The 25,982-nt window shown below is 45.8% G+C and overlaps 1 protein-coding gene across 1 annotated transcript in view; it reads right to left on the bottom strand.

Annotated features, from left to right (window-relative positions):
* GALNT9 (polypeptide N-acetylgalactosaminyltransferase 9) overlaps positions 1-25,982 on the bottom strand; it is a 197,367-nt gene that overhangs the window by 145,752 nt on the left and 25,633 nt on the right. The window contains exon 2 of the mRNA XM_083418303.1: positions 10,918-11,098. Within this exon, the coding sequence (XP_083274429.1) occupies positions 10,918-11,098 (181 nt within the window). The remainder of the gene's footprint in view (positions 1-10,917; positions 11,099-25,982) is intronic.

The following is a 25,982-nucleotide window of genomic DNA, read 5'->3' as shown; positions in this document are numbered from 1 at the left end:
AGTCTGCTAGGCTATGGTGTGTTGTGTGTGTGTAGCAAAATTTTGTGCTCATTACTATTAAAAAGCTTGTTTTTGAAAGAAAAACTGAAATAAATGCAGCTTCTATTTCACTTGTTTTATTTTACTTATTTTTTAAAAGCACCTTATATACTGCTTATGGGACGCGGGTGGTGCTGTGGGTTAAACCACAGAGCCTAGGACTTGCTGATTAGAAGGTCGGTGGTTCGAATCCCCGCAACGGGGTGAGCTCCTGTTGCTCGGTCCCTGCTCCTGCCAACCTAGCACTTCGAAAGCACGTCAAAGTGCAAGTAGATAAATAGGTACCGCTCCGGTGGGAAGGTAAACGGCGTTTCCGTGCGCTGCTCTGGTTTGCCAGAAGTGGCTTAGTCATGTTGGCCACATGACTGGGAGCTGTATGCCGGCTCCCTCAGCCAATAAAGCAAGATGAGCGCCACAACCGCAGAGTCAGCCACGACTGGACCTAATGGTCAGGGGTCCCTTTACCTTTACCTTTATATACTGCTTAATATTTCAAAAATCTCTAAGCTGTGCAACCAGTGCTTTTTTTTCTAAAGAAAAATTTAGGGGTACTCTCATTTTCCTACTCATGTTGAAACACTGTCCCCAAATGAGGCCAAACTTAGATTGACAAAATGTTTAGAGGTATGTGTACCCCTATGCTGCCCCCCAGAACAAAAGCACCGGGTGCAACTGTCTAAAAACAAGCAATATGTCCTAAAACAAAAATCCTAGAAATCTAGAAACCACTAACATGACAATATAAAAATGACACAAAAGGGTAGAAGAACGAACAAAACAGAAATTCAAACATGTAAAACAGGGTGCAGTCTTATGGGTCAAGGAAAGCCTGGACAGAAAGGTAAGTCTTCACAAGATGTCTGAGGCTGCTGGTGGTTGCTCCTTCATCTACAGCAGAGGGGGAAGTATCTCGCAGTACAAACATCAGCAGAAAATGCCTTTATCTGAGCCGCTGCCCTATGATACTCTGCAGGGCGCAGTGCCACAAGTAGAATTTCCCCAGATGATGCAAGTCTTGTTCCAATCACTCCCTGCGTGCAGGGCAACTTTGCCTGGAGGCAGTGGTGTAGCGTGGGTTGTCAGCACCCGGGGCTAGGCAAGTAATTTGCGCCCCCTAACCCGGGGCAAGGCAAGTAATTTGCGCCCCCCCCCCGCTGCACTGTCCCTCCCCCAGATAGTCCCTCACTCTCTCTCCGCACCACACCGCACGCCTGGCACCCTCCCCTCCACAGTGGGCGGCGACTCGGCGGCTTGGATCGGATTCGCACAGCCAGCACTGCAGTGAGAGAGAGTGAGTGAGCCAGGTAGGGGCAGAGAGCTGCGAGTGCAAGCGCGCGCCCCCAGATGTTGCGCTCGGTGCGGCTGGCCCCCCCTGCATCCCCCACGCTACGCCACTGCCTGGAGGTATAGAGGCTCGGAGGGTGGGAGAGAGGAGGAGTTATCTTTCCCCACCATCTTTTTGTGAGATACCATCTCCTGAAACATCAAGAGAGGGAAGGAGGGGCTAAGGTCTTTAAAGGTCTCATCTGTTAAGGTTGCTGCTTCCAGCCTCAGCGTCTCCTTATAGGGCTTTTAAAAATTATTATTAACTACATTTCTGAGTGACTATCCACCATCCTGGCTGTGCTTCAACATAGGGACAGGGCAGGTGAAACATATTGATAATTTCCATGTGAAAATGCAACAATGGACATATATCCAGACCGTTCAGTGGAAAAGCATCTGCTTTGCATGCAGAAGTTCCTAGGTTCAGCCTTTGACATCTCCAGGTAGGACCGGGAGAGACCTTTGTCTGAAATCCTGGACAGCAGCTTCCAGTCGACATGGAGAGTGCTAAGCTAGCTGGAACAACAATCTTACTCAATATGAGGCAACTTCCTATATTCTTTATTTTATATGTCTCTCTGTGTGTGTGTCTCTGAGTGTATTAGTATATGCAAGTTCTATCCACATTTGTTGTCTTCTCCTTTTTGGCACGCGGGTGGTGCTGTGGGTTAAACCACAGAGCCTAGGACTTGCCATCAGAAGGTTGGCGGTTCGAATCCCTGCAACAGGGTGAGCTCCCGTTGCTCGGTCCCTGCTCCTGCCAACCTAGCAGTTCGAAAGCACATCAAAGTGCAAGTAGATAAATAGATACCGCTTTGGCGAGAAGGTAAATGGTGTTTCCATGCACTGCTCTGGTTCTCCAGAAGCGGCTTAGTTATGCTGGCCACATGACCCGGAAGCTGTACACTGGCTCCCTCGGCCAATAAAGAGAGATGAGCACCGCAACCCCAGAGTCGGCCACGACTGGACCTAACGGTCAGGGGTCCCTTTACCTTTACCTTTTTGGCAATGAGGAACTGGGTCACCCTATTTGGGGGGGGGGCCCTGGTATTTGGTCACCTGGGGCCATTGCTCAGCCCAAGACATTTTGCAGCTTGAGGCAAAGGACAAAATCTCACCCATTCCACATAGACTGGACTGGCTGCTGAATACTACTTCAGTACTAGCGCTGGGGCACTGTACTGCCCCTGAGGGAGACCAGCAGACTAGTTATAAAGGTGGAATAGGTGGTACACGAGACAACAGCTCTCTTCTCCAACAGAAGGTATGGTCAAGGAGCTAAAACCTGAGGCAGTCGCCTCACTCTACCTGATGGTAGGGCTGGCCCTGCCTGAGTTTGCACTGGCAAGCAAGTCCAGACACCCCCATTTCAGCCGCCATGCTTTCTTGAGCAAGGGCAGGAGAAATGGTAGCATATTTTTAGAGAGAATGGCATGATGAACTATTTCAGTGCTCCTTGGCTTTCCCCGGCAGCTTGAACCTGACATATCCTTAAACCTACACTCATTAGAGCCGACAGCAACCAGCATTTGCTCAAACAATTCATAGATGTGACGGAACTGTTTCAACGAGGCAGGCAAGGTGCAGGGCTCTGGAGCATTTGAATGTAGCAGAGGCTTACAGATATAGAGATAAGGTCACTAATTTTTACAGTTCTATTTAATTTCAGTTTGCTCATTCTGTTATCCCAAGGGCTGCGGTTAATAATCAGGATCTACGCCACATACGTTTGTGGTATAATTAAACTTGCTGCTTAATTAGAAAACTAGGCTAGGGCTAAACAAAGGGGAATCAATAATGTATCTAATGGGGAAAGAGAGCAAGAGAGAGAGAAACTGTTGGGGTGGCATCAAAATTAGCTCAGAGCTAATGGTACATATCTAGCAGGACTTCTGAATTAATCATGGGACATTGAGAAGCAAAGCTCCACCTGTGTCAAGGCCAGCTTTTGAATCTTGTAAGCTAACTACTGGGTTACAGTGACCCACCTCTGATGGATGCAGCTGCTGAGGAAACTGGTTAGAACCAGTTAGAAGGGAAGGACTCCTCAAGAGTTCTGGGCACCACAGTTCAAGAAGGACACTGACAAACTGGAACGTGTCCAGAGAAGGGCAACCAAAATGGCCAAAGGCCTGGAAACGATGCCTTATGAGGAATGGCTAAGGGAGCTGGGCATGTTTAGCCTGGAGAAGAGGAGGTTAAGGGGTGATATGATAGCCATGTTCAAATATATAAAAGGATGTCACATAGAGGAGGGAGAAAGGTTGTTTTCTGCTGCTCCAGAGAAGCGGACATGGAGCAATGGATCCAAACTACAAGAAAGAAGATTCCATCTAAACATTAGGAAGAACTTCCTGACAGTAAGAGCTGTTTGACAGTGGAATTTGCTGCCAAGGAGTGGAGTCTCCTTCTTTGGAGGTCTTTAAGCAGAGGCTTGACAACCATACGTCAGGAGTGCTCTGATGGTGTTTCCTGCTTGGCAGGGGGTTGGACTCGATGGCCCTTGTGGTCTCTTCCAACTCTATGATTCTATGATTCTAAGAATTAGGCAGGTGTCACTGTGTTGCCTCCTCGCAACCAGTGGCGGCCGGTGCTCATTAGGACTGGTAGGGCAGAAAGCAGGGAAGCCACAGAAAGGTGGAGCTGGAACCAATGACAGGAAGAGCCAGCTAATTCCAGATTTCCCCACTCCACCCTATTTCCTGATGGATTAGACAAGGGCAACACCTCAGTGCCATCTGCGCTATACATTTAAAGCAGTGTCCTAACACAGTCATGGCTTCCACACAAGAATCCTGGGAGCTATGGTTTATTAAGGGTGCTGAGCATTTGTTAGGAGACACACACACACACACACACACACACCATTCCCCTCACAGAACCACAGTCCCCAACCTCTAGGAACCCTAGGAAATGTAGCTCTATGAAGGGAATAGGGATTTCCTAAGCACTCTCAGCAACCTTAGCCAACCACAATCCCCAAGGTTCTTTGGGGAAAGCCATGGCTGTTAAAAGTGTTATGACCCTGCTTTAAATGTATAAAGGTAAAGGAACCCCTGACCATTCTCCTGCCAACCTAGCAGTTCAAAAGCAGGTCAAAGTGCAAGTAGATAAATAGGTACCACTCTGGTGGGAAGGTAAACGGCATTTCCGTGCGCTGCTCTGGTTCGCCAGAAGCTGCATAGTCATGCTGGCCACATGACCCAGAAGCTGTACGCTGGCTTCCTTCTGCCAATAAAGCGAGATGAGCACCGCAACCCCATAGTCAGTCACGACTGGACCTAATGGTCAGGGGTCCCTTTGCCTTTACCTTACCCCAGTGCCGTAGCATGGGTTGTCAGCACCCGGGGCAAGGCAAGTAATTTGCGCCCCCTAACCCATGGATTTTAGCACTCGAGGTAGGGGCAGAGAGCTGCGAGTGAACGCGCCCCCACAGATGTTGCGCCCGGTGCGGCCGGCCCCCCCTGCACCCCCACGCTATGCCACTGCCTTACCCCTGACCATTAGGTCCAGTCGTGAACGACTCTGGGGTTGCGGCGCTCATCTCACTCTATAGCATGGATGTGACTTTAGGGCCCTTTAACTATACCAATTTTTTATGGGATTTTCTCCATGACTGCCTTGCACATGCATTGATAAACTAACTTATACCAAAGTGCCACATTTTTCATGCATCTCTTCTTTGACCAGTATGGCAAACTGTGTTTAACGCTGACACCATTTAAGGACTTCCTTCATTAAGTGGCTTTCAAAATCCTCCAAAGGAGATCCTTCCAATATCCTCCAAAGGAGATGTCCGTCCTCCCCTGTCATCATAATAACAATCGGTAAACGTCTTAATGCAGCCCAAGGAATGTGACACTGCTCAACTGTTCTCCATAGGCAAGACTGAAAAGAATACTTAATTAATTTCTAATAATAATCCCCCAAAAAACCACCTTTGGGGATTTCCCAAGCACAGCTGAAAGTTTAAATAAAGTGCCTTATTAAGTGGGGGGAGAAAAGGTTAAATAAAGCACGCTCTGCAAGGCTTTCTGGAGAGATCACTCCAGCTGCAGGTAGCCAGGAAGAAAAAGGCAACATGTCAAAATCTGAGCAGATAGCATGCTTAAATTGCAAGGCAGCCCAGCTAGCATGGCTGTTGTAGGCTACAACTTCCATCAGCCTTAGCATCACACCATGATGCTGGCTGGGGCTGATTGGAGTTGTATTAGGGTTGCCATACGTCTGAATTTTCACTTTTTGAAATATGGCAGCCCTAGTTGTAGCCCACACTATCTGGAGGACTCCAGGTTGATGAACGTTGCTGTCAAGGCTAGTGGAGGATTCAGTTCAGGGGCTGACATTGCTCTCCCTGTGGAACATCCTCCCATCAGACGTCAAGGAGATAAAGAACTACACAACTTTTAGAAGACATATGAAGTCAGCCCTGTATCTGGAAGTTTTTAATGTACAGTGGTACCTCGGGTTAAGAACTTAATTCATTCTGGAGGTCCGTTCTTAACCTGAAACTGTTCTTAACCTGAATACCACTTTAGCTAATGGGGCCTCCTGCTGCCGCATGATTTCTGTTCTCATCCTGAAGCAAAGTTCTTAACCCAAGGTACGAGTCTGTAACCTGAAGTCTGTAACCTGTTGTACAGGTACCCCTGTACAACATTTTACTAGGGTTTTATATGTGCTGTAAGCTCCCATAGTGGCTGGGGAAACCTAGTCAGATGTGTGGGGGTATATTATTATTATTATTATTATTATTGAATAGGACGTCCCTATGTTCATCAGATAAATGTTGTGGTTCGAGGACCCCCAACCCCCGTGAGGTGGAAATAAACACACAAGGACGCGTGGTATAAGGTTTATGGGCATGGAAAAGGCCACAACTTTATTGGTTACTGCAATGCAAAGGTATTGGCTTAGGCATTGGATGACCACAGCAGAGGGGTTGAATCATCAGTAGGGTAGGCGGAGCCAGTTGATGCCTATCCAACTATAGGCTCACCCCTGATGTCACCGGGGTCGTGCCATGGCCTCCAGCCAAGCAGGCATCGGACAGAATACACGACCGCCGGATTCCTTTAACGGAATACCCAAATCGAAGGCGTAGGCGATGGCCACACCTAGCCTTCCCACACAGCATAACACCCAAATCCAATGCCTAACCTACCCACCAATACCACAAAAGTTGTGACGATTGCTACGAGGTAGGCGAAAAAACCTATAGGCCTAATGCCAAGTAATCAAACAGAATTGAAAATAACTGCTCACAAGGAGATGCTCAAAAGCTGCAGCCAAAATAAGACAAAGGAAATCAATAAGATTCCACACCAGCGGCCATGCTGGAGAAACTTTATCAAACAAAGGAAACTTTGCCCAACAAAGAAAAGTAAATCTTTGCCCACAAGGTGGCTCGAGACCAGTTGAGGGAAATAAGGGTGCTTAAACAGACAAAAGACTGTAATTGGTCAAACTGCTGGTTAGTTAAACTGACAATGCAACTAGAGCTGCTGAACTGCCAGGTGCATAAAGACAATGCCTCCCAAAATGCTGGTCACTCAGAGAGCAATCAAGCCTGCCCCAGCAGTTGAAAAACCTGTCTGGCAACTGTGATTACTCAGGCAAGAAGCAGAGGAAAGTCCAAAGACCAATGTATCTCCTGCAAGGGGAGGGGTGTAGGGAGGGAGGAGGGGTGGAGGGCAGAGAAGGAAAGTGGGGGGGGGGGGAGAGTTGGGAGGGAGGAGGGGTGGAGGGAAAATGAACATGCCGGGCAAGGAAAATCTTTTTGAAGAAAAGGAAAAATAGCTATCCTGTACAGTGAGCCAAAATGAGTGGAAATATAAACAGTGTATTAACCTGGACTTTTCATTAAGGTACCATAAGCCGTAACCTTTGTTGTTGTTGTTGTTGTTGTTTAAAAGTGGTTTTCTTTAGGGAGCCTGTACTGGCAAGTGAAGCCAATGACAAGAACCAGGCAAAGGCACACCTTCAAAGGTTCTAAACGTATGAACGTGCAGTGCTGAGGAATGGTTCCCCGATCAGAAACCCTGAATTGTCCACCCCAAGCCCTGCCTTATTTCTATCCCCCAAACATCAAGCGAGGGGGGGGGGTGGCTTAGAGAAACCAAGAGGGGTGAGGTTTAAGCGCACAGTCTTTCCCAAGCCCCGGCCGCCTTTAAAATTTACAGGGGGCTCCCGATTTAAGTGGTACCAATGGAAGGGATGGCAGGGTAAATTAATTAAACCCACGCTAGAAGAGTAATAAATCAATAAACGGCAGGCACCAACACACGCTGCAAGCACACACACACAACTTAAAATTAGAGAGGAACAGGAAAAGGAACCCTGAGGATCATCTAGTCCAACCCAGGCAATGCAGAAATATTCAGCTGTCCCATACAGGGATCAAACTTGCAACCTTGGCATTATCAGCACCATGCAGTCACCCGGACCAGCCATGCGATTGAACAGGCAAGGGCAATAGAGGGGAAATGTACAAGCACCCTGGCCAAAAATTAAAATAAGACGCACAGCTCAGCTACCAAGCAGAGGCAGGGAAGACACGCGAGGAGACAAGGGAAAAAGAAAGATGGAGCCACACTCACACTCAGACCTCACCGGGGGCATGTGCTGGGCAAGGGAGCAAGCTGCAGCTTAAGAAAGGTAATTCGCACTTAGACCGCACAAACAAATCAAGGAGAGGGGGGAAATGGAAGGTTAAAAGTAGGTTTTTACATGGAAAAAAGGAGGACACAGCAAGGCAAACCTGGATTTTTAAAAGCAGTAAAGCAATGAGCGCACGCAAGCCTCCTAAAGTTAAAAGGCAAGCCTCCACACACACAGACCCCCCAACTCCAAACCTCGTGGCTCTTCCCTGTGATGGCTGTGATGACTCCTAGCTGATGACTCTCGAAGCAGCGACGTAGAAAGAGGCTGAGGAGGGGGCCGGCCCCAGCATATATACTAAGGTCAAGCCCTCCCCCTCTACGGGCGGCTCCAGGTGGGAGCCGCCTCCTGGGCGTGAGGCACCGGCCAGGTGAGCCGGAAGAAGCAGGGGCTCCCGCCCCTGCGTGGGCGGGGTTGCGGCTCCCGTCCACAACCACTCCCCTCCCTTCTGGGAGGAGAGTCTTTCTGCTACGCTGTTTGAACATCAGGCAGCAACTGCTAGAATTTTTTCTTTGTTTAGATCAGTGGTTCCCAATTAGCTAAGTACTGCAGAACCCCTGTTTTTCAAAAGCCAAGCTGTGGACCCCCTACTTTTGAAAAATGTATATGATATGTCTATGGTGATTTTTGTTATGTGAATAGTGCCGTGGACTCCCTGGGTGTGTTATGTGGACCCCCCTGGGGTCCTTGGATCACCAGTTGGGAACCACCGGTTTAGACAATTCTACCCCAACATGTAGACTGTTGAAGTATGTTCTAATTTGCTGGTTTTATTTTTTTATGTTTTAAATAGTTGTTTTTGACTGTTTCTACTGATAATATTAAGGGACGTGGGTGGCACTGTGAGTTAAACCACAGAGCCTAGGACTTGCCGATCAGAAGGTCGGTGGTTCGAATCACCGCAACAGGGTGAGCTCCTGTTGCTCGGTCCCTGCTCCTGCCAACCTAGCAGTTTGAAAGTACGTCAAAGTGCAAGTAGATAAATAGGAACCGCTCTGGCGGGAAGGTAAACAGCATTTCTGTGCACTGCTCTGGTTCGCCAGAAGTGGCTTAGTCATGCTGGCCGCATGACCCGGAAGCTGTACGCTGGCTCCCTCGGCCAATAAAGCGAGATGAGCACCGCAATCCCAGAGTCGGTCACGACTGGACCTAATGGTCTCATTACCTTTACCTTTACTGATAATATTATTGTTTTATTCTCTTGGGGGTGTTTTTTTTTAAACAATCAAGCAGAATATTTTTTTTTTTTGAAATAAATCATTAAGATAAAAGTCACTTTATGGCTTACCCCCAAAGAATTCTGGGAAATATAGTTGATTGAGCATGCTGAGCTTTGTTAGGAGACCCTATTCCCTCGAGAGAGTTACAATTCCCAGAGCAGATTAATGACCAATCCCTCTTCCCAGGGAACTTTAGGAATTGTAGCTCTCGGAGAATGAATAAGGATCTCTTAACAATGCTCAGCATTCTTACCAAAATACAACTCCCAGGATTTCTTTTGTGGGAAGCCATGATTCCGAAAGTAGTATTGGAGTGCTTTCAATGCATAATGTGGATGTAGCCTTACTTTAAAGCAAAAAGCCAAAGTTGGCTTGAATAAAGATCCTGGCTATATAGTTCTTTCGTTATATTTCTTTTCTCAGAAGTACAATTAAAGATGAGTCATTTGATCCTTCCAACCTCCAGCCCACATATGTCTCAGGGTTAGATACAAATGTTTTTTAAAAGGAATCTGAACAAATTGAAACTGACAAGGCTCTCCTGCTACCTTGTCAGTTTCAGTGGAGAAGCAGACCATCATCCCAAGTCAGCCAGCTGCCCAGCATCACCCTTCCCTCAGCCAATCAGACGAGATAAAAGAGCTTCTCATTTCCAAAAGGCCATGTGTGCATATATGCCACCAATGTGTACAGCAGAACCGAAAGATTCTCATTCCTTCATTTCCTTCTGTTCCAGCACTTTTTCAGAAGTTAAAAAAAAAAAAATCAACATTTTTGATAAAGGCTGCTATTCAGCCAGGTTTTCCTGGACACCATTTTCTATGGACGAATCCTGGATATGTCCAGGAAATTCTGGATGTATGGCAGCCCTAACTGAGGGGACAGGAGAATTACACTCTCCAGGCCTACATTCAGGTTAGCTTCCCACAATTCAGGTTAGCTTCCCACATTCAGGTTAGCTTCTTGGCAGACAGGAGAGAAGAGCAAAAGAACAAAAGAAGAGCCCTACTGGATCAGAGCTAATGCCCATCTAGTTCAGCATTCTGTTTCCCACTGCAGCCAACCAGATCCTTTGAGGAACCCTATAGGCAGGACATGGGTGCAATAGCCCCTTCCTGCTGTTATTTCCTAGCATCTGGTAGTAGGAGACATGCTGCCTTTCATATTAGTTATCATTTGAGAAGACTGAATTTCCAAATGGTGACACACACAGGTAAGTTACCAGTAGACATCTGGTTCAGGTTTCCATTGTCCTATAACCTGACCTTTCTAGTTGCTTAGCTAGTTGGACATCATCTGCTAGCTTCAAGGATGGCCAAATTAGAGCCACCCAGATATTGTTGGACTACAACTCCCATCATCTCTGATCATTGGCCATGCTGGTTGGGGCTGATGGGAGCTGGAGTCTAATTATATGAAGAGGGCACCATCTAGGCCAGTGTTTCCCAACCTTTGGTCTACAGCTCTTTTTGGACTACAACTCCCATCATCCCTAGCGATCAAGATCAGTGGTCACGGGTGATGGGAATTGTAGTCTGAAAACAGCTAGAGACCAAAGGTTGGGAAACATTGATCTAGGCTACCTTTACACTAACACTTAGACAAACCTTTAGGAGCTTTCCAATGTGAGTAAAGAAAACAGAATCATGTCCACTAATAAAAGTGTACTTACTTTTTTGGTCTGTAGTCAGGAATAGACCTGTCCAGTGAAATCCGATCACTTAGCTGGGCATTATAACCATATTCTTCATACTTTGTTTCAGATTCATGACTATCGTCTCTCAGGGTAGCAGCCATCCCCCCTTGGCCCAAGCCTCCAGGGCCTTCAACTAATCCCATTGGCTTGGCTAGACCTGCAGAGAAGATATAGGCAATCATTAGATGCATCTTAGTTAACACGGATCCCAGTAGTTCCTAAACATCTTGGCAGATTTTTCGTTTTAATCTTCTGAATGAAGATTTAACTCTTTTCTCACTTTTATACCTGGGGGAAAGGGTTATTCCCCACCCCTCTTTGAACATCTTTTCAGTCAGCCTATGCCATAAAACACTCAACATTTACAGGATAAAGATGTGGTAAGAAAATAAATATTATATTAGTAATTCACAGATCTGGGTAAAGTTTCTGAAAACCCCGTAAAAGTACTTCAGGGTTGGATTCTGTGTAGTGTTTTACTGACATGAGTGAGTGACCCTGCACTTTGTAGGAACCACAGTACATCAAGATTTCTTCTCAAGATTTCTTCCCCCTTTCAGAAGATACATATGAAGTGAAATATGTGGCAAAATGTGCATGCACAGTGCTTTATGCATTGTGGTTTTTAAAACGAAATTAACCCAAAAGAATGTGGCTGCAGTGAACATGATCCAATGAAATCTAATGGCATGCTTTCTTTAAGATAGGCCCAAAAGGATTCATGAAATGACTTATTGTTATATAACAGGGAAGGGGGAAACTTTGGGTCTCACAGACCAGATCCTTATCTCTCCCTAGCCCCCATGGGTCTATCTGGACAGATAGGTGGGTGAAATAAACTCAGTGGAGAGGTTATCTTGTGTTTATTTCAACTCATAGTATAAACAGTCAATCATCCTGTAGGAGTGAATCAGTGATGTCCCGCCCAGATCCCAGGCTATATATACTTTATTGACACCATCAGTCACACCTGAGAGGCTAATTCAAACTCCCCTCTTGGAGCCGGATTGGACAGCTCCTACGGGCCAATCAAATTACTGCATTTTAAAATCCTACTTGCCTATTGTTCTGTGATCCACACTCAAGACATAACAGTGGGACAACCTATCTCTCAATATTATGCGAGATGATTGACAGTTGCTGTCCCATCCACCCATCTGGGTCTCTTGTGCAGTGCTTCCCAAGTGCCCAGCAGCCAGCTGCTCAGAATCTGCAGCGCAGGACTCTGCCAGCTCTGTGCTAGACAGTGCCAAGCACAGGACTGGCAAAACTACTGTCTGCAGGGATCGGCTGCATGATTTAGTTCCCCACATGGTACTTAGCTTTGCTGCCAAAGCAGCTCTGCCTAATGTCACATATGGTGGTTTGTGGTTTGGTGGTGGAAATGGCCACACAGACCATATTGGGATCTATACTGGTCCAAAGTTGACCCTCAGGCTGGATGCCCCCCCTCCATATAATAATCATTTCCTGTATACGTTTAATGATTCCACCTACCCTAGAAACCTCAGGTTTTTTTACATGTCCACCATACATGTGTACAATCTGCTCTATTTTCCTCACATTTCTAGCATGCATCACAACTACTTAGCAAACATCTGTCAGGTTTTCTATAATAATGTTTTAGGGATTTGTTGTGATTCTGTCCCCTTCATTTGAAGATCAATTTTTCATGATTTTGATTGTTACTGCTGTTCTTTTGTCATTTTTATCATAGGCTTCTAGTAAACTTTTTGATGATGCTTTGAGTACCTTTGATGGAAAAGTGACTCATAAATTGTAACATTAAATAGGAGGGAAATGAGACTGTCATATTTCTGCTTTGATTTACATTTGGAGCTATTGGCATGTGCCATTACGCAAAACAGGGAAATCCATTTTTATTTTATTTTTTGCATGTGAACAAATGGGATTTTAAAAGGTTCTGTAGGCAGATGATTTGCTATTGTTTACTAGTAGGCCCACATCTTCTAGATCAGATCCAATAAAATTAAACATTAGTGTTGGTACATTTTCTGGCAATTTCCGACTCATTTGGGGGTGAGGAGCCTCTGGCTTGGAAGCCATATTAGTTCCACTAGGCCTCCCCATTTGGCCTGTGAGACCATTCCAGTCCGGCCTGAACTGCCTGCTCTACCGCTGACATTGTACGTCCTGGTTCCCAGTTGTTCAAGAACAATAACTCAAATGAGGATGTTTCCAAAGGCATTAACACTTACATCAGTGCAATACCTATGTGAATAGCTGGCTGGAGGGACAGCAGGTAACAGAGTTGATCCAAGGCACAGAAACACAAAGGCATGGCAGGTGATCTAGCTTATATGTTCATCCAACATGGCTTCACCCCTTGGTATCCTATTTAAATGGTTCAGGGATGGGCTCAACTTAGTGCAGCAAGTGCCCTCCTTAGCCAAGCATTAGATTGCTATAGAAGGTGAATTCCGCTCCACCTTTTCACACCTCTTTTGGCACCTCTGGGGCTTAGGTGACGGGGGTGTCTTTGCTCTCTGCAAGGCAGGCATGGCAGGTAGAACACCTACATCTGGAGAAGCAGGGGTGGGCACTGCAATAGACACCATGGAAATATCCGATATAGGTTCGAGTGGCTGTGGGGAGGGAGGAAGGGCTTGTGGCTCTCAAAGCAGGGATGGCTGAGGTGAAAAAGCACCACAGGCTTAGACCCTCCTGAAGATCTACACCCAACTGGAGTCCTCCCCCAGGTCTCTAGAAAACAACCCATCTATATCATCCTTCCTCTGCCAGCCATTTGCCCATGACTGCAAAGCTCTTTTCAAAGTAGTGTTTTCAAAAACAGCATTTTGAGTCAGGCTCTTGAAGATGACTTCAGAAACCACTTCCAAAATAGGGTCTGGAGGCTGCTGTGGGCAAATGAAAGGGTCACCTGGTATGATTGTGGCCTCAGGTGATTGCCAGGTGGGTGGTTCCACTCTTCTGTCAAACTTGGCTTGGGAGTGGTGGGAGGAGGTATCAATCTGGCTTGCTGGCTCCCCTCACCTTGGATTAATTGATTAAACACCAAATGTTCTTTCTGAGCCAGGACAAGCCTGATAAGCTGGACAGGAGGAGGGTGGGGAGGGAACATCTCCTGAAACTTTAGACCTCCTTGTTCAAGATTTTCTTGCCTTCCTCTGCAGTGCAATCCACACACAAACCTCTTTTCTTGCCTCCTTGCTATCCTGAGCTTAATACTATCATTTCTATTTTCTTCCACCGGCTGGAAAAAAATAGGCATTCTCTCTCTCTCTCTCATTTTAAAAAAATGCAGCCATACTCATGACGCACATTCTGGTTTCCTTGCATTACTTTCCTCATTTCTAGGAAATTGCCACTAGCCAGCCCTAATCCACTTGAACTGCACTGAAATGGCCTCTTTCCCTATGAAACATTGGAGCTTGCTTACAGCATCCATAATCAACTAGCCGGGGTTGTCGAGCGGGCACAAGCACCAGCCAGGCGCTTCTGTATTCTGTAACCAACACCAAAAGTGAGCATTGCTGATGGGTGAAGAACAATTAAAAAGAGATTTGATGCTTTCTCTTTCTCTTGCCCGCTGCCGCCACCACGACACAATTCAGAAAAGCCACTAAACGTGAAGCTGTTGCCAGCAGTGATTCTGCATCACGGTGCTTTCAATTCAGCACACATTGCGAGGGAGTGCACAATATGCTTAGAAGAAAGGGGAACCTTTTCTCTGATAAGGACCACATTCTCTCTGGGGTGATCTATGGGGGGGGGGCACTTGCTGGTGGGCCTGAACCCAGTAGTGGATGGGACCAAATCTTGAAGTGGATGCACTGGAGCACTGAATGCTTTTTAAAATGCCCTCCAACATTTCTCCCATGAAAATAGGGACACCCCATTCCACAATGATAATTTTACTATTTATACCCCACACATCTTACTGAGTTGCCCCAGGCACTACGGGTAGCTTCCAACATATATAAAAACATAATAAAACATTGAACATTAAAAAAACCCTTCCCTATACAGGATTGCCTTCATACAGCTCGGGAGTCGAATAACTTCATAACCTCCAACATTTCTCCAATGAAAATAGGTACGTCCTAAGGAAAAGTGGGACATTCTGGGATCAAATCAGAAACTGGGACGGCTTCTCTAAATCAGGGACATCCCTGGAAAACAGGGACCTTTGGAGGGTGTGTTCTTATGCCATGTCATACCATTGGTCCATCAGGCTTAGAACTGGAGGTGGGGAATCTTCAGGCTGCAGGCCAGATTTGGCACAGCACAGGCCCCAATCTGGCCCGCAAGGCTGTTTTTCTCCAAACCATACCCACCTGCCTGACCTCTGATGTCCTATGTGGGGCATAGTATGAGAAGTGGCTGGAACACACAAGCACAGCCAGTTTCTGCAGAAACCACTTATTCCCCAGTGTTTGGGAAGCTTTCTGCAGTGCTTCCCAAATGCTTGATAGGCGGGCTGTTGTCACTTAAAAACAATATTAGTGCTGTAGTATGTGTCTCCTCCCCAGGCGAAATGCTGGATGCATTTTGAGATCAAAGAGAAGAAATGAAAAGCAGTATTAATAATAGCAGCAAAAGTTATTGGGGTGGGGGGTGTCGCACACTTTGCGGGTGCACTGCTTCACTGATCAAGACTTGCATGTTCAATTAGATTCACAGAATCATAGAGTTCTCCAGTGTTTCAGAGAAGGGAGTCATAGAATCCTAGAATTACAGAATCGCAGAGTCAGAAGGTACCATAAGGGTCATCTAGCACAGAATTGCAGCTTGTGCTGGGCCCGGGGGTAACCCATGAAACGCAGTCCAGGACCGGTCCAGAATCCAAAGGTTCTACTAGGAGTCAGTTTGACAGGGCCAAGGCAAGACAAGAGGCAGGAAACCAGGCAAGGACAGGTACAGGATCTCAGGCAAGATCTGGCATACAGCAATGTTGCTCTCGCAACCTGGGGCGGGGTCTGACAGGCTTTTATCTTTGTCGGGGTAATGGCCGGTCCTGATCCCCCGGCGAGTCACCTCCCTGTTTCGCCCAAAGGCGAGCACTCCTCCTGCAAGTACTCAGTTCTCTCCTTCTCTCAGACCTTAGTCTCTGCAGCTTGGGAGACAATGGTGGGTGACTAGACCCAGAGGCAGCCTCAGCCTCCCCTGACCAAAGCAGTAGTGGAGCAGCTGTAAGTGATGGCCCAGCTGAAGGCAACGAGGTAATCCACACATCTGGAGCCAGGGCAGGCTCAGGCCCCTGACTCGGCCCAGCTGGTGTTTGTTGCAGGGGAACCTGTGCAGACTGGAACTCTTCAGGATCAAGCCCCAGACTTGGTTCAGATGATGCCTGAGGCAAAGGATCTGGTGCAGACTGAGACTCCTCTGGTTCTGAGTCCGAGCCCGAGTCCCAGGCCATCACACAGCTAAAGAATCCCTGATGCGTGGCCATCCAGCCTCTCTTTAGAAACCTCCAATGAAAGAGATTCCACCATATTTTGTAATCTACTGCCAAACAGCTCTTACCACCAGAAATGTCTTCCTAATGTTTAACTAGAATCCCCTTTCTTGTGATTTGTATTCATTGGTTCACATCCTACCCTGTGGAGCTGAAAGTGTCTATCATATCACCTCTCAGTCTTCTTTTCTCCAGGCTGAACATACCCAACTCCCTGAACTGTTCCTCATAAGGCTTGACTTCCATACCCTTGATCATCTTGGTCTCCATTCTCTATACCTCTCAAACGTAAGAGAGGACAAAATGTCCAGAATGTTCTGTTGTCTATAAAACAGTCACCCATAAATCAACTTATTTAATCTGAACCACAGACAGAACAGGAATTGTTCCCCCCTTTGTAACAAAGCAGGAACAAAAGTGTATATTTAACTGCAAAGAACTATAGTGGTACCTCAGGTTAAGAACTTAATTCATTCTGGAGGTCCGTTCTTAACCTGAAATTGTTCTTAACCTGAGGTACCACTTTAGCTAATGGGGCCTCCGGCTGCCACCACACCACCGCCACACGATTTCTGTTCTCATCCTGAAGCAAAGTTCTTAACCCGAGGTACTATTTCTAGGTTAGCGGAATCTGTAACTTGAAGCGTCTGTAACCTGAAGTGTCTGTAACCCGAGGCACCACTGTATTCACAGAACAACAGTGGCTCTGCCAAGAAGAGAACAAAGCTGTAGCACAATGAACACGGAGACTACAGAGGGTGAAAAGCAGCTTATCATTTTTCCTAGGAGAGAGGAAACTAAGTGGCCCACCTTAGCCATACATAATTATAAGGATTGCATTTGGCTTTCTGCAAAATCTGGTGTTTTAGCTGCTCACTACTAATCTGATCTTTCTTAAGGAAAATAACACCCACCGATCCAATCTGAACTCAAAACTGTTTTCATTGTTCATAGGCAAACTGGAAGCTGCCTTATTACTGAGTCAGACCACAGCTTCATGAGCTCAGTACTACTCTGACTGGCAGCACCTCTACAGGGTTTCCAAGCCATATCTGGATACACCAGGGATTGAACCTGGGACCTGCTGCATGCAAGGCAGATATTCTACCACAGAACTATGGTCCTTTCTCTATGGTTCATCAGGCTGCCACTGTGCTGCTGGATGTTTGAAGTTGTCAGGAAGAAGCATGGAAGCACCAATCAATAGCTAGCCAAAGGAAACTAACAAACATTGCAATATTGAATCCAGCCAGCATAAAATCAAATGAACTTGCACATCTTTCAGTAAAGTTCAACTGGGCCTCCAGTCAAGAGGACTGGAGATGCTTAGAGTGTGTTCCTTTGCTAGCTGTGGCACTGGCCTGATCCACCAGATTCTTAAATATGTTGTGAGTCGCTTGGAGACCTTCTGGAGCAATAAGCAATTTAACAAGCTTTATTCTTCTTGTTGTTAGTTGCTGTTGTTGCCAATATTAATAAACAGTTAATAGTATTATCCTCCATATTTGCTGTCCTAATCATTTTGATGAAGGGCATATTTGAACGTAAATTTCCAAGTATAGATTTTTCTTTCCTGTTAAAAAAGGTACTTACTTGTCTGCTCTCCATGCAGTTCCTGGATCACCAAACCTATTCACAGGGTGGCACAGTTCTTGTGTGTGGAGGGGATTTGGGCTCAGTGCTAGTTCCAAACTGAACAAATGTACAATTCCAAATCTCACAATCACGTCTTTGCTTAATATTTAGGCTGAGTCATAAGCCGGAAGCATTTCCATCTTCATTTGTACGTTCAATATGACCTCCTCTTGTAAAATAGGTAGCAATCTCGAAGCTGAAATAACGTCATTTTGCCTGGATGCCGTTGAGTACAGTATATGTGCTTGCCAAAGGTTTTCATTTTGCATACTTTCAGTATTGGCATGCTGAGCCAGTAATGCATTCTGTGACCTTTTTTTCTCTTTCTTCTGTCTGAGGGACAAGAGAATTTTTTGGATGGCCTCCAAAGCAATAATTTTACGGAGCGTCTCCGTAGTTCTGGACCTCTTTTTTTTCTTCATTAAGCAGAGAGTTTGTGCAGGATTTATGAGCCTTGATGGTAGAAGAATATTACAGAGTCTTAGAAAATGAACAAAGTTCTACACTTGCCCTGCAACTGCAGAGAGCGAAGGACACTGGCCAGGGAATGGGGGGTTGTTAGGAGGCTGCACATCTCCCTTGAAGAAAGCAGCATGGCAACGGGGAGAGACCAACCTGGCTGCATCCAATAGACAGAGTTGGAAACAGAGTTGGAAACTGATGCTCCATATGCCAGTTGTGGTGGGGTTGCAAAGGTGAAAGGAGTAAGACTCTGGTCTCTCTTCTCTTCTTTCTCTGGCAATCACTCGTAGCCGAGTAAGATTGTCTTCCATAAACACGGTTTTAACAATGAGTCCGTAAGTGACTGTGGAGGCCAGTTCTGGACCCACACATCCTTCCACAGTGGGGACATTGGTTCCCGGGCGGGAGTTGATCACAGTGTGGATTTGCCAAGCGTGCCTTCTTCTTAGCATGTTTCTCCCTTGCATTCTGAGTTTGAATGTCTTCAAAGCCCATGACACTTTTGGTAAAGGCTGTTCTCTAACTGCAGCGCTCGCAGGCCAGTGTTTCCCAGCTGTCGGTGTTTATACTATATTTTTTTAGATAAGACTGTCTTGAGACAGTCTTTAAACCTCTTTTGTTGACCACCAGCATTACACTTTCCATTTTTAAGTTCGGAATAGAGTAGTTGCTTTGGAAGACAATAATCAGGCATCTGCACAACATGACCCGTTCAATGAAGTTGATGTTGGAGAATCATTGCTTCAACATTGGTGATCTTTGCTTCACCCAGTACACTGATATTAGTTTGCCTGTCTTCTCAAGTGATGTGTAAGATTTTTTGGAGACACTGTTGATGGAATCTTTCGAGAAGCTGGAGATGGCGTTTGTAAGTGGTCCATGTTTCACAAGCATAGAGTAAGGTTGGTAGTACAATAGCTTTGTAAACAAGCATTTTGATTTCCCTGCAAATGTCCCAGTCCTCAAACACTCTGCACTTCAATTGGGAGAAAGCCACACTCTCAGAGCTCAGGAGATGCTGGATTTCAGCATCATTGTTGACCCTTGTAGAAAGATAACTGCCTAGGTAGGAGAAGTGATCAACATTTTCCAATGTTACACCATTGAGTTGGATTTGTGGCACTGCAAAAGGGTTATTTTGTACTTGTTGGTGCAGCACTTTGGTTTTTTGGATGTTGAGTGACAAGCCAAGCTTTTTGTAAGCTTCTGCGAAGGTATTTAAGATGGTTTGGAGGTCATCCTCTGAGCATGCACACAATACGTTGTAATCAGCATACTGAAGCTCTATGATGGAAGTTACAGTAACCTTACTCTTTGTTTTCAGGCTGCTCAGATTGAAGAGCTTTCCATCTGTTCGATATATGATTTCTACCCCAGTGGGGAGTTTCCCTTCGACAAAGTGTAGGATCATGACAATGAAAATAATGAAAAGAGTTGGGGTAATAACACAACCCTGTTTAACAACTGATCCCACTGTAAATGGTTCACTTTGAGAGCCATTGTTATCTGTGATTGTTGCTGTCATATTATCATGGAGGAGCCGAATGATGGAGGAGCCTCTCAACCCCCAGCCAGAGGACCAAGACCAGAGGACCATGACTAGCAAAGCAAGGCCATCAGAAAGAGGAAGTTCACCTGGGCTAAAACAACAGCAAACAGAAATGAAGAACTTAGGAGAAAATGAGTAAAATTTAAATCTATTTTGGGGGTGCTTTTTTAAAAAAATGCATAAAACAGGATGGAGTGGGCACATAATTGAACACATGAGAAACTGAAACAGATTGGAAATTGACTAATCCACCATCCCTGGAGTCATACACATTTGTGGATTTCATCCCCCACTTTCGTTCCTGATCTTTCCAGTCTGAAGTTCAGCTCCTGACATTTCCACATCATCTTGCACTCCCCCCCCCCCATTTTACTGCACATTTCTCCAAATATATACATGCTTGTATACCATTTTGCTGAATATACATATTTTTGCATAAAACTTTACTACTATAAGATTTTTTTGTATATTATGTTCACTAATGTATGCATTGTATGCTCACTTTCCACCAACGTAAGTATTTTTACACACCTTTTGGGGTTGGAGAACTTCATTGGAAAATTTGTAGCTGTGCAAATTTTGAAGGAAAGCTGTGCTTTGGTTCACATGTTGTTTGAGGCAGTGCAATTTAATTAGCATTGGCATTAAAAGGTGAACCAAAGTGAATGTCTCCCTCATCCTTATCCATCCCTATTCTGCACATGCTCAGAGACCTTTCCTATGACTCAGTTCAAAGGCAGTTTCTGGTTTGGAACTCTGACTCAAACTGTGTCCAAAGGTGAAACAGCACCCACACACAATGGCATGTGTGTGTGTGTGTGTGTGCGTGCATGCATGTGCACACACAACACAGATGTTTGTGCATTCTTGTTATATCCCGGTGGAACCAACAGAAACAATAGCTCCGCTCAGTCCGCTGTCTCTGTGGACAAAATTCATTACTATTTTTAATTGGAAATGATACAACATTTATGTGTACAGATCTCCAATATCAAAATGTAATTGCTTTTAAGCAATCCTCATTTGAAGCCTGCGGCCCCTAGAGATGAGGAGAAGGATTCTAATTACAAGAGATAATTTGGAAGAAGATAAACAAATATCAGAAGATCATGAAGGTCAACAACAGATAGGTAGGGGAGGTAGGATGAAAGTCTCCATTTGCAAAGGAGCTGGCAACTCCTTATAGGTCATACTACCTTCATATGAAGGCTGGCACCAGAAACCAACTAAGGATTTTTGAGACCTCGGCATTGGGGAGCCAATTACACATCATTAAAAAAGAGGAAACACATCACAGTTGCTTAGGTTAATGTTTATATATACAGTGGTACCTTGAGTTACAAACGCCGCAGGTTACAAACGCTTCAGGTTACAAACTCTGCTAACCTGGAAGAGTTACCTCGAGTTGAGAACTTTGCACCAGGATGAGAATGGAAATCGTGCGCCGGTGGCGCAGCAGCAACGAGAGGCCCCCATTAGTGAAAGCACGCCTCTAGTTAAGAACGGTTTCAGGTTAGGAACAGACCTCCAGAATGAATTAAGTTGATAACTAGAGGTATCACTGCACTGTAGATCATTATGGGGGACCTGTGGTCCTCTAGATCCCATTAGGCTACAACTTCTATTGTCCCTGACTATTGGACATGGTGGGTGGAGCGAATGAGAATGGTAGTCCAACAGCATCTAGAGGGCCACAGGCTCCCCATCTCTTGTAGAGATGCAATTTTAGAAGCACCCAGTCTAAATTTTAACAGGAATTCAATGCAGATCTCACTATAGTAGGGTAGGCTGTGACCCAGTGACCCGTGTGCCTGCTTAGTCCGCTGTGCAGTCACTCACTCTTGGTGGGCAACTCCCAGGTCTCAAATCTCTCTTCTTAATGTTCTCTAAACTGGATGTGGGCTGGATAGCCCTTGTAATATATGACTGCCTTCTGTGAAACGCAGGTGTATTGTATCCTCTTCTGGCCACACCTAGAGGGTATCAGTTATTATGAGAAGGCTAGGCTATCAGCTCTTTTCCCCATCTGTGTTGTATTTCTATGGGGTAGATAATAGTGCATACCAGCTCAACCCCAGATCCCAAACTGAATTTGGCCAATTTGGGTCAACCTGGGATTTGGCTGGAATGGGTTGAGGCCTGGATCAAATTGGGTCTACTTGAATTGATCTGGGATTGTCAAAAGGGGGTGGCCTTGCACTGAGGAGGAGAAGGGGAGGACATTTTAAACTCTAATTAAATGCAATACAAGACTCCTGAATAAGATTTGGGGCACAGATCCAGGTAGGGCTGGCCCTGGATAATTCTGGATCGGATCAGGGCCATTCCAAAGCATTGGAATGGGCTCTGAATTGGATTGTGGGTGCAACCACATCCCTAGTAGATAATACTGCATTTGTTAAAGGTTTTTATATAGCATTTCTCTTTTATTGTCATCAGTCTGTCATAAGCTCACATTTTTTTCTTTAAAAAAACCTATAGAAAATTCTATATCTGTTTTCAACAAAATTGAATAATTCATGCCAATACTTCCCTTTCTTCATTTTGAGACACCCACCTCTCATATGAATCAGGAGAGTGTTTATAATTCATAGTTTTCTGCAGATCAGGAAGGGGGCAAGGAAACAGCCAGAAGATTCTGGATTTGGTGATGGCCTCAACATTGAGAGGAGACAAGTGATGCTGTGGTACTCATCTGTGCTGCTAGGCAACCAGGTTCCCTCCCCTCCCCGCAAGGAAACGAAGATTCAGAATGCCATCAGTCTCCTATTTGACCTCTGGCAGTGGCTGATACCCGAGGCTTCCAGTGCCAAGCAAAAGCAGTGTGAAGAGCCTGGGCCAATTAAACAGAGAGGCTTGTGGTGGATGGAAAGAACATATCTCTTTGAACCCTACAGGTAAACAGCTTGCACCCCGAAGCAAAATATTTCATTGCCCCTCATTATTAGATGAAGCCAGGCAGCTAGGCATTCTGACAGCAGCCTCCAAACTTGTAAAGAAACTAAAATAAGAAGGAAACAACCAAATACACTGTGATTTGAGCTTGCTGATCTTTCACAGTAGTAGGTTGGCTTTAATCGGTGCTATTTTTCTAGAAAAAGAGGTGCTGCAATTCATAATGAACACCTCCCTCGTTCTCTTAAAATGGCAATGGTGCTCACCCAAGAGGTGCCAGAACTGAGTTCCAGCGAGTTCCAGCTGAAAAAAAGCCCTGGCTTTAACTAGGCTATGGAACCTCAGTGCCCAGGGCCAAAGGCAGCCCTCCGACCTCTCCATCAAGCCATAAAGACTTGTCCCAGGCCACAGCCTTCCCCAGCCCTGCTTCTCACACTCCTTGAGGGTCCCTCGCCCTGGACTGGGAATGTCTTGATTTGTGATCATGTCTCTTGCTTGCCCGGATGAAGGATGGTATGTTGGTAAATTTCCATGAGGACTTTTTTAAAAAAGTAAACTGATGTGGAAATGTAGAGAACTGAGCTTAAGGCTAGAAGAATGAGAAACTGCGAGAAACCAAAATTGACAGCTCCATCCATCCCTATAATAAACCTCTCCTTCGTGTATTTGTCCCCTCCCCCTTTTAAAGCTACCCAAAACTGTTGCCCTCACTACATTTGTGGCAGCACATTATATGAATCTGGAATGTGCTGTGTGAAGAACTACGTGTAGAAAGCACTTAGGGATATGTGAAAGTCTCCTAAGGAAAATTTGCTAGCATCCTTCAACTTTTCGCTGGCTTTCTTTGAACTTCAGGAACCTCACCATCATATATGTTTTGATTTTGTCTCTAGCGAAGGGGGGGGGGGAAGTATCCTGTGACAACATAATTGCATATAAAAGCTCCAAGGGATGTCACTCGTTTGACCCAAACTCTCCCCACTTCTGCTGAAATCCCTCAAAACGTTTAGGCTAACGAGGAACTTCCAAATTCAGTTTGAACTTGGTGTGAAGGTTCAGTCTCAGCGGCAACTTTAAACATACCTCACTGCGAAGCCAGCTCACGGACTTGATGAAGTGACTATTGTAATGGGCTTGCTTGCTGTGTATGCATGCTAAATCCACAAATCAGCCCATAGCTAGTGTGACAGACACTGTTGTGTAGTGGTTAGCGTGTTAGACTAAAGGTAAAGGTAAAGGTAAAGGGACCCCTGACCATTAGGTCCAGTCGTGACCGACTCTGGGGTTGCAGCGCTCATCTCGCTTTATTGGCCAAGGGAGCCAGCGTACAGCTTCCGGGTCATGTGGCCAGCATGACTAAGCCACTTCTAGCAAACCAGAGCAGCGCACGGAAATGCCGTTTACCTTCCTGCTGGAGCAGTACCTATTTATCTACTTGCACTTTGACGTGCTTTTGAACTGCTAGGTTGGCAGGAGCAGGGACCAAACAACAGGAGCTCACCCCGTCGCGGGGATTTGAACTGCCGACCTTCTGACCGGCAAGCCCTAGGCTCAGTGGTTTAACCCACAGCGCCACCCGCGTCCCTATAGCGTGTCAGACTAGGGACCTGGGAAACCATGGTTCAAATCCTCACGGCCATGAAGCTCATGGGGTGACCTTGGGCCAGTCACTGCCTCTCAGCTTATCCTACCTCACAGGTTTGTGGTGGGGATAAAATGATGAGGGGGAGAGCCATATACAACACCTTGAGCTCCTTGGAGGAACAGGTGGAATTGGTGGAATTTAAATGCAATAAAATAAATTAATGGGCACAAGGGATGCTACAACCTATATATGGAGGAGCAGCAACACACTACATCCACACCATACATTCAAAGCATATTTAAAGCACATGGCTTTCCCCCAAAGTATCATTGAAATTGTAACTTAAGGGTGCTGGGAACTCTAGTTCTGCGAGGTGCAAACTATAGTTCCCAGGACTCTTTGGGGAAGCCCCATGCATTAAATGCAAGCTGCTGATGTGACTGCAGGAGCTGCTACTACAACCCTCCTGATGGTGCATACAACATGTCAATCAACCTTGTGTTTGTCACCATAGTTTTTTCACCTGTCTATTCCCCCAGCTCAGAAGTGTTGGCACTTGGATGAGAACTATGGCTTCATCCAGTGGTAACTGATGCTCGTTGTGGCGTTTGCCTCCTAGGATGGGTCATAAGGAAAGGGTTAAAATGGGTGTGATGTGATTGGCCAGTAAGAATGCAATGGAGGAGTAAAAGTTACAGTGGGAGCTGTTTGAGAGTCAGTTGAGGTTTGGGAGTTGGGAGTTGAGGTTTGGGAGTTGGAGAAGGAAGAGGGAGGAACTGGCAGTGGGTTGGTCGAGTTGTATTGTGAGAGAGTGAGAGGAATTATTAGGTTGAGTCAGATAGATAGTTGGAATAATCAGTTTGGAGTTGTTAGGAACTAAGATTAAGAAAGTGACAAGAGAAAAATAAACTGAAACCATACGCTTGTTCCTGCATTTAAAAATAAACTTGATTATTTGTTAATGTTAACAACTGTCTGGACTCTGTGTGTCCCCGTGAGAAGCGGGGTGGTGGCAGCGAAGAAAGCAAACACAGTGGTGGCACAGGGTCAATAGACCATCAAACGTCCGGGGGCCCTGTGTGTGATCGCCACACTCGTTGAGACTGGTAGGGCAGACGGCAGGGAGCCCAATGGTAGATGGAATAAGAGCCAAAGACAGAACCAGCTAGGGACACATCCATACATTTAAAGAACTTCCAACACACAATTGAAGCACATTACTTCCCCCCCAAAGTCCAAGGAGCTGTAGCTACGATTCACACAGCTACGACTCCCAAGCATTTGTCACATTTCCAGAGTGTGGCCCTCAGCAGATGCTCAACAATCCTGATCCTTGGCTCCTGGAGTGAGACATCCCCTAAATATGACACAAGCCTTTTCTACTGCGTTCCTAAATCTGGAGCGTCTCTCTGCGCCAGGATTTGTTTTCAGCCCCATCATACCTGCACACTGTCTCCCTCTCCAATCATTCGAAG

This window comes from Podarcis tiliguerta, assembly GCF_965153285.1.
Source record: "Podarcis tiliguerta genome assembly, chromosome: 16".
In the NCBI taxonomy this organism is placed as follows: Eukaryota; Metazoa; Chordata; class Lepidosauria; order Squamata; family Lacertidae; genus Podarcis; species Podarcis tiliguerta.
This window is presented reverse-complemented; position numbering and strand designations above follow the sequence as displayed.